The following is a 16050-nucleotide window of genomic DNA, read 5'->3' on the forward strand; positions in this document are numbered from 1 at the left end:
TAAGTCCAGAATAGCCTGCTCCCTTGTGAGGTCCATCATAAGCTGTTTCAAAAAGCCATTCTGTAAGCATTCCACGAATTCCCTTTCTTTGGATCCACCGGCAACATTATTCACCCAGTCCATTTGCATATTGAAGTCCCCCATGATCACCGTGACATTATCTTTCTGAAATGCCCTATCTATTTCCTGGTACATCTTGTGCCCCTGGTCATTACCACTGCTGGGAGGTCTGTACATAACTCCCATTATGATTTTTTTGCCTTGTGGTTCCTCAACTCCACCCACACATACTCCACATCATCTGACCCTATGTATTCAGTGCCATAGATTTCATTTCATTCTTAACTAACAAGGCAACCCTGCCCCCTCTGCCCACCTCCCTGTCTTTTCAATAAGTAGTAAATACTTGGATGTTTAACTGCCAGTCCTGAACCCCGTCTCTGTGATGCCTACCACATCATAATCATTTACAATGATTTGTGTTATTAATTCATGTACTTTGTTACAAATACGACGAGCATTCAGGTAAAGCACCTTGATGCTAATTTTCTTATCCCATCATTGCCATCACCTTTTCTAATATGTCCTAAGTTACTCCCCCTTTTTGCTTCATTCCTAGTCTGCCTCGAAGTTAAACACTGCACACATGCTAACCTGCTGCTTATCTTTCTACTTGACTCCATGCTCCCTGTTGCTTTCGCTTTCCCTTCCCCCAGACTTGCAACTTTAAAGTCCTAGTGACCACCCTATTTATTGTCTGGAATGTATCTAAACTATGTATTCATCTGCCACTTTATCTCTATTAAACTAGCCTTGAAACTAATTTGCCAGTTCAGTTTAACCAACTCTGCTTGTATGCCCTCATAATTCCTCTTATTTAAATTTTAAAAAATAGATTCAGATCAATTCCTTTCTCCCTCAAACTGAATTTAAAATCCAATCATATTATGGGGCACTTTCTCTCTGAGATAATACATTAATGCTACGTCATTGCACAATACTAAGTCTAATGTAGCCTGTTCTCTGAATGGTTCAAATACACTCTGTTTCAGGAAACTATCTTGAAAACATTCTATGAGCTCCTCATTTGGACTACCTTTGCTCATTTGACTTTGCCAATTGATGGGTAGATTAAAATCTCCAAAGATTATTGCTGTGTCTTTCTGACAAGCTCCCATTATTCCCTCCTTTATTCCCATTCCTTCGATATGTGTTCCAATGTATATATTGCATTCTCCCTTCTAGATGGAAGGTACTGTCTAAGGAGTCTTGGTGAATCTCTGCCATGAATCTTGTAAACGGTACACAATGCTGCTATTATGCATTTGTGCTGGAGAGAATGAATGGTTGTGGATTTGGTGCCAATCAAGTTGGCTGCTTTGTCCTGGATGTTGTCAAGGTCATTTTTTTAATTCCATATTTTTATTGAACTCAAATTTCACTATTACCATGGTGGAATTTGGACCCATGTCCCCAGATTATGAATTTGGGCTCTGAATTAACAGTTCAATGACATTACCATTACACCACTGCCTCCCACCTCAAGGTACAGTTGACAGTGATGCAGAAGTGGGAGAGGATGGTGAGGTATCCCCATTGTATGAGTAGGCTGTGCATTGAGAGTAAAGGGTTTATATTTGGGAGGATGAGATAGATGAGATCTATTGAATTGGCATGATGCATACAAAACTGAGAGTTATAGTCCTTGAGTCTTATGAAAGATGTGTTCAGTGGCAGATTTAGATTGAGTGGAGGCCTTGTGAGTGTGAAGTAACAGAGTTTACTCCTTTACCAATGATCAGGAAAAAGCACTGGTCTCCTTTCTAATTCCCAATCCACCAGCAGCTCTACACCCCTGTCAGCAAAGCAAGATGCCAGCTCTAGGTAATTTCCTTCGCGATGGTCAAGCACCAGAGTGTGAACAGCAGTTCCTGGCTTGCAGTGTCTGAAGCAGGGCACAGCTGGGGTTTAAATGTATTGCCAGTGGCGTAAACGTAGCAAACTCTCGGCAGCAGTGACCACTTGAACTTCTGCTGCACAATTCCACAAGCCGATGCCAAAGATGCAGGTTGCATATTTAATGAGGAAAGGAGCAGAAACTCGTGTGAAAGAGGTTGACATGGGCCAAGGTGGATTTGCCACCATGAGTTGCACTCAGGAAAACACTACCAAAAATGGGAACATTTACTCTGTTGTATCCATTACATATGGTTTTTACTATAGTACTTATATTTCTCTCTTGTGTTGGGCTTTGAGTATATACAACTTAATTCACAAATCTTGAATTTAAGTTGCAATGACCCTAGTGCTCATTAATTTTTCTCAGAGCTGCTGAGCTTTCTAGCAGGTGAATTACTTTCTAATAAAATTCACATCCATGTGAAATAAAGTACTATGTAAACATTTTACTACAGAATATTTGTTTAATAAATAACCTCAATAACTTAGTAACTGGATACATAAGTTTTAAAAAATAACAATTACGTCAATAAATTCTTCTCAACAAATGGGTTGCTGGAAAATGAATTTAGTTCAATAAGCCCTCAACTTGGTTTTCAATTTCAATTTTTTCAGTTTCTTGTGAAATTAATGTTGCTTCTATAATGGTTTCCACAGAACTTCAATGAAATTACTGCCCAGCACATGTTTAATTTTCTTCCATTCCAATTTGTTCAACCAATCCAATTCATTTGATCCTTCTAAAATCCCTGTTCAACAAATAACTTCATTCTGCCCACCTTTTCTATTTGCTTATTCTATTCAATCTAATTGGATTTTCAATCCATTTTATTTAATCCCTGGTTTGGTCCCTGAGCATTTATTGATTATTTAAGGACATCAACTGATAGTGGACACAAGTCTTTCCTTAACAGACTTAAATTGGGCTGGAGGTAGAAAAATCCCCCAGTCACCACCTTCCCACTTAATTAAATATCCAGGCAGGGCATTAAATTCCACCACAATGTTCCTATATTTTAGCAGTTACTATCTTTCAAATGTATTTTCTTGGCTCGTAAACACCTGGGGGCATCTTGACATCATGAAAGGCATTACATAAATATAAATCATTTTGTAATCTTTCTACTATTCTCAAAGATTCCCGATTAGATTCTCAAAGTAGGCTTTTGAAGTTAATGTTGCGAACTTATACTCAACAAATTGTAACAAACAGCAATGTCATAAGGGTCAGATAATCTGCTTTTTGTAATATTGAGGGAGGGATAAATATTGGACCTAAGTTTGAACTCTGTGAGTAGGCTGCACTTGCTAACAATCCTGACTGCGCAAACAAATATGTTAACAGCCATTTTAAGGTAACCTCTCAAAGTTGTAATGTGTCTCATTTAGGTCACTAGTGGTGACCTGCACTGCAAACAAAAGAAATATGTTCAGGCCTTACCTTCTTTTTGAGATTGTAGTTTCCCATTGCTTCCCACAGTGCAACATCTCAACCTGTCACAGCTGGGAGACTGGGAGACAAATGAAACTGGATATCTAACTGGTTCCTGCCTCCACACCCCTTCTGTTCACAACGTCACCATGGTTAACAAAAAGCAAATAGCTCAGTATAAAAAAAACAAAAATTGCTTATCATGTCACACATGGGTTGAATATATAGTTTACAAACTGCAAATGTGTGCCAAAAGGGTTTGTCTAAGCCAAGAGGAAGACTTGGCCCAGTGGTTATTTATTATTCATTAGCTGCTATAAATTAGGTGGAATATTTTGGTTTGTTCTTGGTGAAAAACAAAATGATGTTGGTATCAGAGCTCAAGATCAGAAGGAGAAAACAGCCTGCAGGTCCATCCAGCTGAGTAGCCTTGCTTCTAATGATGTAAACATTGTGAACTGTGGGAGAAAACAGTACCTTGGAAAACTGCAGTACAAACTTTCGACCAGCATGACCCAAAGTAGCAGATAAAGATCAAGAATGCATAAACGGTTATTGAATGGACAATTGTTTTCTGTGCAGCAGTTTGAATTATTACGACAGGCTTGATTAGTATGTCAGGCCAAAGGACAGGACAAAGTCACCTAAGCCAATACCTTTTGGACAGTAAATTGTACAATGCTCTTTGCAACAATGGTAAGCTGCCAAAATATGTTGAATGCATCACCAAAGTGTTGTAGTTGAACAATAAAGAATTAATGAGAACGAGCAGCAAATCAAAGATGGCTGTGCACAACCACTACTGGTATTGGTACCTGAGAGGTCAATGTGAGTACAAATATTGTCCCAAGCAAAGGAGAAACTGAGGAACCAAGACAGATAATCAGTGCGATTTCATTCAAACATTTTACCACAGCCCAGAAAAGCAATTTTCATACTGATTGTCACAATACTGGTAAGCATGGGACATATGATGGTAGAAGTGGTATGGAACTCATTAGCAGAGGGATTGAATTCAAGAGTCGTGAGGTGATGTTGCAGCTGTACAGGACTTTGGTTAGGCCACATTTGGAGTACTGTGTGCAGTTCTGGTCGCCTCACTTTAGGAAAGATGTGGAAGCTTTGGAGAGGGTGCAGAGAAGATTTACCAGGATGTTGCCTGGAATGGAGAGTAGGTCGTACGAGGATAGGTTGAGAGTTCTCGGCCTTTTCTCGTTGGAACGGCGAAGGATGAGGGGTGACTTGATAGAGGTTTATAAGATGATCAGAGGAATAGATAGAGTAGACAGTCAGAAACTTTTTCCCCGGGTACAACAGAGTGTTACAAGGGGACATAAATTTAAGGTGAAGGGTGGAAGGTATAGGGGAGATGTCAGGGGTGGGTTCTTTACCCAGTGAGTGGTGGGGGCATGGAATGCGCTGCCCGTGGGAGTGGTAGAGTCAGATTCATTGGCGACCTTTAAACGGCATTTGGATAGGTACATGGATGGGTGCTTAATCTAGGATAGAAGTTCGGCACAACATCGTGGGCCGAAGGGCCTGTTCTGTGCTGTATTGTTCTATGTTCTATGGAACTCGTAATGAGAAGACAGAGCACTATTATTGGAGTACAGCCAGTTTGGAAATCCTGACATTGTTTAACCAATAACTGATAGATTTTTAAAATACAGATTAATAGACCTGGGACTAATGCAATATAAAATGAAAGACTTTGTATTATCTTTAATTTTCTGCTTGGCCCTTTAGTTATACAGTTCATATTGTAGTCTGACTGATTAAAATAAATGGCTGTGTAACTTGACACTTCGTCAGTTTCATTTCTTCATACTTCGTAATTGAATTAAACAGAAGCAATTGGATAAAGGTATTGGGTGGTGAAATATATCTCATTTTGAAATTATGAAACAGGGAGTTGCACTTCACCAAATCATAAACAGATTTTTCGAGACTGTTTACGTGGATTGGCAGATTTTATAATCCTTTGCTTAGCTTAGAAATGTTAGTATCTCTAAAAAACACCATCCCAAAATATTTATCCCCGAGTATGTAAGCAGAAAGAGCCTCTAGTGACATAATTAAGAGGATGTTATTGATTGGGATATTGGGATCCATAACCACTTGGCTTGAGAGGCTTGGGATCAAAGTCATCTTGATCCTACTTTTATAAGAATGATGTTTGAGGAACATCAAGTATCTTTGTGAGCATTGTTGTACTATTTAGGAATCATGACTCGTATGTGCAGTGTCATCTTGGAAGCTTTGAAACACAGTAGTTCACCATGGAGCATGGGAAATTCTAAGAACATCGATATGTTGGTATACGTGAAGAGTGTTTAAACAGGAAGACAGCGAAGAAGGTCACGTCAAAATACAACAGGATCTTGACCAGATGGGCCAATGGGCTGAGAAGTGGCAGATGGAGTTTAATTTAGATTAATGTAAGGTGTTGCATTTTGGGAAAGCAAATCTTAGCAGGACTTATACACTTAATGGTAAGGTCCTAGAGAGTGTTGCTGAACTAAGAGACTTTGGAGTGCAGTTTCATAGCTCCTTGAAAGTGGAGTCACAGGTAGATAGGATAGGGAAGAAGGCATTTGGTATGCTTTCTTTTATTGGTCAGAGTATTGAATACAGGAGTGGGGAGGTCAAGTTGCAACTGTACAGGACATTGGTTTGGCCACAGTTGGAATATTGCGTGCAATTCTGGTCTCCTTCCTATCGGAAAGATGTTGTGAAACTTGAAAGGGTTCAGAAAAGATCTACAAGGATGTTGCCAGGGTTGGAGGATTTGAGCTATAGGGAGAGGCCAAACAGGCTGAGGCTGTTTTCCCTGGAGTGTTGGAGGCTGAGGGGTGACCTTATTAGAGGTTTACAAAATTATGAGGGGCATGGATAGGATAAATAGACAAAGTCTTTTCCTTGGGGTGGGGGAGTCCAGAATATAGGGCATAGGTTTAGGGTGAGAGGGGAAAGATATAAAAGAGACCTACAGGGCAACTTTTTCATACAGAGGGTGGTACGTGTATGGAATGAGCTGCCAGAGGATGTGGTGGAGGCTGGTACAATTGCAACATTTTTAAGGCATTTGGATGGGTTTATGAATAAGAAAGGTTTGGAGGGATATGGGCCAGGTGCTGGCATGTGGGATTAGATTGGGTTGGGATATCTGGTCGGCATGGACGGGTTGGACCAAAGGGTCTGTTTCCATGCTGTACATCTCTATGACTCTATGAGGAGTCTGTGCTTTGCTAATACCTAAATTACTGTCATAGAAACCTGGAATGTCAGATTCAATAGTGTTGTCTCTTCCAGCCTCAAATGATAGAACTCAATAAAACAAGCTCTGGCCTGAACATAGAGCTGAAAGGACCCAAAGTCAGACTGTCAATGCAGTGCTACAAATGATACAGTCAGCATTACCCCAACTTCGGATTTGTTTCCATTTGAAAAATGGCTACTCTATAGTTCACTGAAATGGTTCAACATTCCAACAGCTCCCCAGGGTAGGATTTCCTGCACAATATTCACAAATCAGTATCAAATAAAGGAATGATTGTGAAAGCTCTACACAATCCTACACAATGTGGAGGAACACATTAAAATTATCGTTTTGCTAGTTGGTGTGGTATGAACATACTGTTCTTGGTTAATCCATCTTGTTCTCAATGCAGAACAGGGAACAAGATAAGAAAATTTGCAGGAATAAAATTACAAGCAAATGTGACGGATTTGGCATATAATAGAGGACTCTTGAAGGATGAGGCAGGATGTAGGTACACTGAATAGGCAGACGTTTAAAAGATTCATTTAAGTATACAGAGATTGTGTAATAATACATTTGGAGTGGAAAAGCAAGAAATGGGAGGTAAAATGGAGAAGAAAGACCTAATAGGGGCATTAATACTACTAGAGCAACTAAATAATTATTGAACCATACAAAGCAGTGATAAGGCCACTGTTAGAAGATTCTACTCAATTTGAGGCATCACATTAAATAAACCTTATGACTAAATAGGCGAAAGTGAGGACTTCAGATGCTGGAGATTAGAGTCAAGAGTGTCGTGCATGGAAAAGCATAGCAGGTCAGGCAGAATCTGAGAAGCAGGAAAATCGATGTTTCAAGATTTTGCCCGAAATGTTGATTCTCCTGCTCCTCGGATGCTGCCTGAGCTTTTCCAGCATGACACTCTCGACTCTTATGATTAAAAGCTCATGCACGGCGAACAGTGTTTTTTTCACCAGAATGAGAAACTCTGGTTATGAGGAGAAAATGGAAATATCAGGGTTTTTATAAGAGGATATTTCTCTGGTTTATAAGCTTTTGCAAATTGTAGAAAGAGTGAAAAGGGAAAGAACGTTACTTCTGTATCAAGGGAGCACCACTTTATAATTTTCATTAAGAAAATGAACAGAGGGGTTAGGGGAGTATTTGGGTTATTTGGAAAATATTTTGACATTGGGCATAGTAGAAACAAAGATCAATGCACATCATAAGGGAAGAGTAGATGATTTGAAGCAGACAATGACATTGGGCTATGGAGAAAGTAGGAATGAATTGTTCTGGCCAAGAGTTGATACATAGATAATAGGATCAGTAGTTTCCTTTTGGTCAATCAACAATGCCATAGAGCAGCTTATTGAATCTTCCACACAAGAGGCTTACTTGCTTCTGGACTTTCATTCCTATCATTGCAAAGCACAAACTTAGACTGATGAACTGCCAATAAAGGAGCACAGATCTGTCCGTCTGACTTAATGCATAAGTGGCTGACTAGATTGAGAAATGCCCTGGAGATTGACACGCATTCTGCAGTTGCTTTTGAGAATCTTCTGTTCTCTTTCCATACACAGCAAATAAGAATATAATTTGCCATATCTGTGAATCTAGGGTATATCTGCCATTAATTACACATGTAATTGTATGATTAGGTTCTTTAATATTTGAGGACACAAGTTGTTGAAAGTGCAAGTTGATGTCAGAGTGAGGAGGAAATTGGCATTTTGGAACTGAATGAACTGGGCTAAAAGCAATTTATAAAAGCAAAATACAAAAAAGGAAATCATGATTAAAACAGAAAATGCTGGTAATACTAAGCGTGGCAGTCAGCACCTGAGAGAGAAACCGAATTAATTGGAGTTGATTGTGCTGCAATGATGGTAGCAGGGAACATTTACTTTGACAAGAGGCCAGTGGGTAGGGGCCCATTGCCTTTTCACCTCTGAACTGCTGGACAGCATAGAAAATGATGCCTAGTTATCGGACCTTCCATTTTAATTAAGCCCATCTCACAATTCCCCCTCCTGTCATCATTTGAATCAGCTTTGGTTCAAACGTGGACAAAAGGGCTAAATTCCAAAGGTGAGGTAAGAGGGACTATCCTTGACATCAGGGTCATATTTGACCAAGTGTGGCATCGGGGAGCTCTAGTAAAACTGGTGTCAAAGGGAATCAAGTGAAAACTCTCCACTGACTGCAGTCATATCAGAGACAAAGAAAGATGGTTGTGGTTGTTGGAGGTAAGTCATCACAGCTCCAGGACACCTCTGCAGGAGTTTATCAAGGGAGTGTCCTAGACCCGACCATCTTCATCTTCTTCATCAATGACCTTATCTCTATCATAAGGTCAGAAGTGGGGATGTTCACTAATGATTGCACAATGTTCACCTCTATTCGTGATTCCTCACATACAGAAGTGCCCCATTCCAAATGCAACAAGATCTGGACAATATCCAGGCTTGGGCTGACAAGCGGCAAGTAATATTTGTGCCACACAAATGCCAGGCTATAACCATCTCTAATAAGAGGCAGTCTGACCATTGTCCCTTGATAATAAATGATATTCAATCCCCCACTATCAAAATTTTGGGGGGTATTACCATTGACCAGAAACTCAACTAAACTCTTCATATAAATACAGTGGCTACAAGAGAAGGTGAGAGGCTGGGAATCCTTCAGTGAGTAAGTCACCTCCTGATTCCTCAAAGCCACCTAAAAGTCAGAAGTCTGAAAAGTGATGGAATACTCCCCACTTGCCTGGAGAAGTGCAACTCCATCAACACTCAAGAAATTTGATACCGTCCAGGGCAAAGCAGCTCATTTCATTGGCTCCATATCCATAAATATCCACTCCCTCCACCACCAATGCTCAGGAGCAGCAGTGTGCACTTTCCACAAGATGCACTGCAGAAATTCATCAAGGCTCCTTTATAAAATCTGAGGAAAAAGGTTTAAAAATAACATGAGGGACAACTTTTTCACATAGAGACTGGTTAGTGTGTGGAATGAACTGCTGTAGTAGGTGGTGGATGTAGGTTCAGTTACAATGTTTTAGAGACATTTGGATCAATACATGAATAGGAAAGGTTTGAAGGGATATGGGCCAAATGCAGGCAGATGGGATTAGTTTAGTTTGGAAACATGGTCTGCATGGACTAGTTGGGCTGAAGGGTTTGTTTCCATGTTGTACGACTCTATGACTAGGCAGCATGGTGGCTCAGTGGTTAGCACTGCTGCCTCATAGCACCAGGGATTTAGGTTCAATTCCACCCTTGGGAAACTGTCTGTGTGGATTTCTTCCCAGTGCTCCAGTTTCCTTCCATAGTCCAAATATGTACAGGTTATTTTAATTGGCCATGCTAATTTGCTCAATAGTGCCCAGGAATGTGCAGACTGGGGTGATGAGCCACAGCTTTACATGGATGGGGTGGGTCTGAGTGGGATGCCCTTTGGAGGATCAGTGTGGACTCTGGCCGAATGGCCTGCTTACACACTGTAGGGATTCTTTGACTATAACTCTATAACAAGGGCAACAGATACATGGAAACACCATCACCTGCAAGTTCCTTTCCAAGCCAATGTTCCCAATTGAACATATACAGGTGCTCCCCCCACCCCTCCATATCTGCGAAAATTACGTTCCAAGACCTGCCGTGGATGCCCTATACCGTGGATAGTAGCAAACCCTATCATTTAAATGGGAAACTTCTCTCCCACGCAGTTCCCTGGAATTATTTCTGAATGTTTCGTGTAATATTTTCAGGCCGCCTACTGAAACCACGGAAACTGAATCCACAGATACAGGGGTTCTACTGTATTGCCAAAACTGATGCTGGGTCAATACCTTGGAAATCCCGTCCTGACAAGATTGTGGGTCTGCTTATGGCACATAAACTTCAGGCAGCTCACAACCACCTTCAAGGGCAATTAAGGATAGGCAATAAATGCTGGCCAAGCCAGTAAAAGTCACCTCCTGTGAATTAATAATAAACCCTCTCCTACGTCCTCCTCCCATCCTCTGCATTGGAGGTCTTGTTGGGTATATTACTGGTAGCAGCCATCATCTCCTTTGTGGTGCTGATGAGCAATAAAGTCAAAGCCTCTGGATATCCAGCATCTCTCTCAAAGATGGATCTTCCGTATCCCTGGCTCCTTGACCCAAGGGAATGCCCATCTTAGACCAGTTAAGTATTGACAACAGTGGGGTTGCTGTCCAGACAATGGGTGACTCCTCCATCAATAATGTTAAATTCAGCACAACATTGTAAGTTAATGGCCTTTCATCATTGAAATAATAAAAATGAAATAAAATAGTTTTTAATTTATTTTATTATTGTGTCTTTAGTCAGAACAATGAATGCATTATGGCATGGACTGAATGTTATCAAGATTCCCTTGCAAGCTGTGGAGTTTAACTGTGTTGTCTTAATGTAAAAACAGGTTAGAGAAGAAATAGAGTCAGGATTAACATTTTTACATTTTAACTCTCCATTTGACCCAAATCTGCCCAATTTGGGCGTAAATTTTCCATCTTCTTATTCCCAGATAAGCAACTAAATCTACTGAAGAGATTTTAGCAAATTTGAGCAAAGCTTCAAAATATTGATCTGCCTACCTTTGACTCCCAAAAGATTACTTCACATCATACAATTCAGACCAATCCAAGTAATAGATTATGCCTTTTTGGAATATAGCCTAAGCCTTTGTTGTTTAAAGTACAACATAAGCATAGCACAGCACTTGGTTTTGATCACAGGTATAATTGACCCAGTCATTTCAACATATAAGCCAGCAATTCAAGCTCTAACATTACTAATTTTATAAATCTCTACAGTGTCGGGGACTTTGAATGATCCCTTGCAGGATAATAGACTATGTTTGAGTCATTTAGTGCTGGAAAGTTAGCCAGTAATCCATGCATATGACTGAAGCCCAACAAATATTTTAGAAAGTGGGTGATAGTTTAAACTATAGAACCAATAAGGTAAAAAGTACACAATGATTTGGGAAGAGATGAGGAAAAATAGGAGAGTACTGCAAATAGTTAAGTGCCCTGACCTTATTTCGATGTCACCTTGATGTTTCCTTCATAAAATTGTTTCTTTGAATATAATACTTTCTTAAATTTGGGGAAAAAGCTGAAAACCCCATTGACATGTTATGCAATGCACTTTATGTTGGTGGTATGATTCTACATTACACAAAAATCAGGTGGTTAAAACCACAGCAAAAATGTGCCAACCCTGGGGCTACTTTTCAAGCAGTTATCCCATCATGTAGGAAACAAGCAGAGTGACTACAAAGTTTTTTCAGTGGAAGCAGTTGGTGGCGCAAACCACTTTTGTGGTTGGATCTCATTTGCATTTATGAGCAAACTGCTCACTACTCAGAAGAGATGGAGAATCTGGATATCTTGCAGGAGCCCCTGCAAGTACAGTTGAGTGTGAGGGAGATAACCCTGGTAAAGGGTCATAGGAGCTAGGACATCAATTTTCCTCTTTGATTGATGATCTCCTTATAGGTGCTCATTTATGTTGGCTGTTCACCAATACTATTTAAATTAGACATTATCATAAAAATGATTGGAATCACTGACCACATGCATCAGATGATCTGTGAACTTGTTATGCCGATGAAAGTTGTTAACAGTGAGGGAGGATGTGTCAGGTTGCAGCGGGATATAGATACGCTGCAGAGCTGGGCAGAAAGGTGGCAAATGAAGTTCAATGTGGGTAAGTATGAGGTGATTCACTTTGGTATGAGTAACAAAAAGATGGGGTACTGGGCTAATGGTCGGATACTTGGTAGTGTGGATGAGCAGAGGGATCTTGGTGTCCATGTACACAGATCTCTGAAAGTTGCCACCCAGGTAAATAGCGCAGTGAAGAAGACATATGGCGTACTGGCTTTTATTGGTAGAGGAATTGAGTTCCGGAGTCCTGAGGTCATGTTGCAGTTGTATAAGACTCTGGTGCGGCCGTATCTGGAGTATTGTGTGCAGTTTTGGTCGCCATACTATAGGAAGGATGTGGAGGCACTGGAACGGGTGCAGAGGAGGTTTAGCAGGATGTTGCCTGGTATGGTAGGAAGATCGTATGAGGAAAGGCTGAGGCACTTGGGGCTGTTTTTATTGGAGAAAAGAAGGTTTAGGGGTGACTTGATAGAGGTGTACAAGATGTTTAGGAGTTTAGATAGGGTTGACCATGAGAACCTTTTTCCAGTATGGAGTCAGCTATTACGAGGGGGCATAGCTTTAAATTAAGGGGTGGTAGGTTTAGGACAGATGTTAGGGGTAGATTCTTTACTCAGCGAGTCGTGAGTTCATGGAATGCCCTGCCAGTAGCAACGGTGGACTCTCCCTCTTTATGGACATTTAAACGGGCATTGGATAGGCATATGGAGGATAGTGAGCTAGTGTAGGTTAATTGGGCTTGGATCGACGCAACATCGAGGACCAAATGGCCTGTACTACGCTGTATTTTTCTATGTTCTATGTAAAACTGTTCTGGATTGTTGTTAGTACAAGAGTTTCAATAGTTATCCATACGAATTGTCATTGAATTGCAAAATCCCTGTTGAAAGATTAACTATGAACAGAACTCAATGTTCTTGCTAATATCTGATATGTAATGAAATGTGTTCCATTTAAGCATGATGTGAATAAAAGTGAAGTGTATTAAATATAATGGGAGCATTTTCTGTGTTTTCAGTTAACCATGCCAACATTTCCTGCTGTTGTGAAGATTGGACATGCTCATTCAGGCATGGGAAAGGTAACTAATCCTTTGCAATTGTCTCAGCCAAAATTCTGTATTGCATCAAAAATATTTGAACAGAAAGATTTCTCTAAACTTTAAGTTAGAAATTCTTCCTGCTTCCCAGTAATGACATGTTACAGAATTACAGTATGGTAGCACTGTAATTCTTTGACAATGCAAACCAGCCAAATGTGTCTATCAAGTGCCTGCAAGATCAGAAGATTGTATGTAACGTCAGTTAAAACTTCCAATGTTATTTAACCAAAGATTCCTTCTGTTTGTCACCATTGACATAAATTTATCCAATATTCAAAAGTTTATATCAAATTGTATTTTGTATAGATTGTATAGAATTATATTATTTAATTTAAGTATATCAGATACTTACAAAACTCTCATGGAAGAAAATGGCTTCTATATTATTTCAGAGAAGTAACGTAATCCGATTCTTTTCTCTTTTCTCTCTCTCTCTTCTCTTTCCCATATGCTGCCTTTATTGGATGCACCAGGTGAAAGTAGAAAATCACTACGATTTTCAGGACATAGCAAGTGTGGTAGCTCTAACAAACACTTACGCCACAACTGAACCTTTCATAGACTCCAAGTATGATATAAGGATTCAAAAAATAGGCAATAATTACAAGGCTTACATGTGAGCAAATATTAAATATATTTATCTGAAAACTCATTTCCTTTTTTATCTTTAGTTGATTATTTTCAATAGCTGTATTGGTGTAAACCTTTTTTTAGTACAGTTCCTACTACTTATGTTGAGTTTTTCATGCTGTATGGTAAGTGAGTACCGCTTTTAATAAGATACTAATGCCTGAAGGATGTTTAAATCCACAAACAGGAAGTTGTTGCTGTTCAGAGAAACACTTTGTGTACAGGCTGGCTTGCTGTAGTCATGTGATCTCTACTTCGCCCAGAAGTGCCTTTGACTGAAGGTCTGTGGAAGCCACTAAAACACATAATTTGTAACATGCTGTCAGTGTCAGCTGTTGAAGGAAAGAGCAACAAGTACATTTTAAAAAGCAATCTGGATTCTGAAGAAGCATCACTGGACCCAAAATGTTAACTCTGCTTTCTCTCCAAGGATGCTACCAGACTTGCTGAGTTTTTCTAGCAATTTCTGTTTTTCTTTTACATTTAGTGGGTGAGTCAAAACTGCAATGCATTTTCTAGTCCTTGTTACTATGGAAATTAAATGAGATATGGGACAGAATTGGAATTTTCTTTCACACTCAATGTCAAAAAACTGAAATAGTAACAGAGTTAACTAAAAACCAGACCATATAAGAGTACATCTTGCTATTGATGCTGGAGAAAGAATGCTGCAAGCTATATTGCAGTCTAGATCTCAATGGGGAGAGAAATGGCAGGCAGGAGAGATTCTGTAGGATTTGAAAACACACTTTGAACCTCTATTAATCTTACTTATAAATCGTATGTGTTCAATATCAGAGCTCAAGTTTAATATGTACTCCATCTACCCTATAATGTGGAAAATTTCCCAAGTTTATCTTATACACAAAAAGCAGGACAAATCCAACACAGCCAATTTACCACCCTATCAGTCTCCTCTTGAACATCAGTGTAGTGATGTAAGGGGTCAGCATTCGTGCTATCAAGCACATTTGCTGAAAAATAAATGCCGATTCTGAATTTGTGTTTCACTTGGACCACTCTGCTCCTGACCTCAAGAGAAGAAATTTTCTCATCTCCATCTTAAATAGGAGACCTAGATATAAGTGACAGTTTCTGAGTTACATTCTGGAGGTTATTATGGAGATACAAAGGGTTGCATATGTTAGTTGACACTTACACTGCTCCAGAAGAACAACACAAGAGAGTCAGTGTATTTTCTGGAGTGGAAGTTATTGTGGATGATCTGATAATTTATTAAGACATAATGGAAGAAGACATTGCAGACCTTGATCAGAATCTATTGTAACTGCTAGAGATAGCTCAGCAGATGAACCTGAAGCTGAACAAGAAAAAGATGCAGTGAAGATGCCTAAATTCAGAGCTGATAGTAAAAATACTTTGCCCAGATATTTTTTTTTCATGGTTCATTCAAGGAAAGTGGGCTCCACTGGAAAACTGAAATGAAAATAGGAAGTGTTAGAGAAACTCAGTGGGTCTGGCAGCATCTGTGGAGAGAGAAATAGAGTTAATGTTCTGAGTCCAATACAACTGGAACTAATTCTGAGGAAAAGTTGGACTTAAAATATTAACTCTTTCTGTCCACAGATGCTGCCAGACCTGTTGACTATTGTCTGTTGAGTTTCTCCAGCATTTTCTGTTTTTGTTTATTGCCCATCCTTAGTTAATCTTAAAGATTTCATGGTGAGCTGCTTTCTTAAACTTTTGCAATCCATATATTGTAGATTCACCAACATTTCCTGACATGGTGAGAGCTGCTAGCAGAGATGTAGTGACCAAAAGATGTGAAAGCAAAGCAATGATTTGTTGGATTCCTAAAATCTTTAGCGAAATTCTTGCCTAACTTTCTCATCCAAGTATGAAACTCTACATAAGCTCACTGCCAAGGATGTGCTGTGGTATGGGAGTATAGGACAAGAAGTGATTTTCACCAAAACTAACTAACTAACTAATCAGTG

General features: G+C 39.7%; 1 protein-coding gene across 1 annotated transcript in view; it reads left to right on the top strand.

The window, feature by feature from the left end:
- The window catches only part of syn2b (synapsin IIb), a 402961-nt gene that overhangs the window by 305937 nt on the left and 80974 nt on the right, over nt 1-16050 (top strand). The window contains exons 6-7 of the mRNA XM_072582178.1: nt 13379-13441; nt 13936-14078. Coding sequence (XP_072438279.1) covers nt 13379-13441; nt 13936-14078 — 206 coding nt within the window. The remainder of the gene's footprint in view (nt 1-13378; nt 13442-13935; nt 14079-16050) is intronic.

Source organism: Chiloscyllium punctatum, chromosome 12, assembly GCF_047496795.1.
Source record: "Chiloscyllium punctatum isolate Juve2018m chromosome 12, sChiPun1.3, whole genome shotgun sequence".
NCBI lineage: Eukaryota > Metazoa > Chordata > Chondrichthyes > Orectolobiformes > Hemiscylliidae > Chiloscyllium > Chiloscyllium punctatum.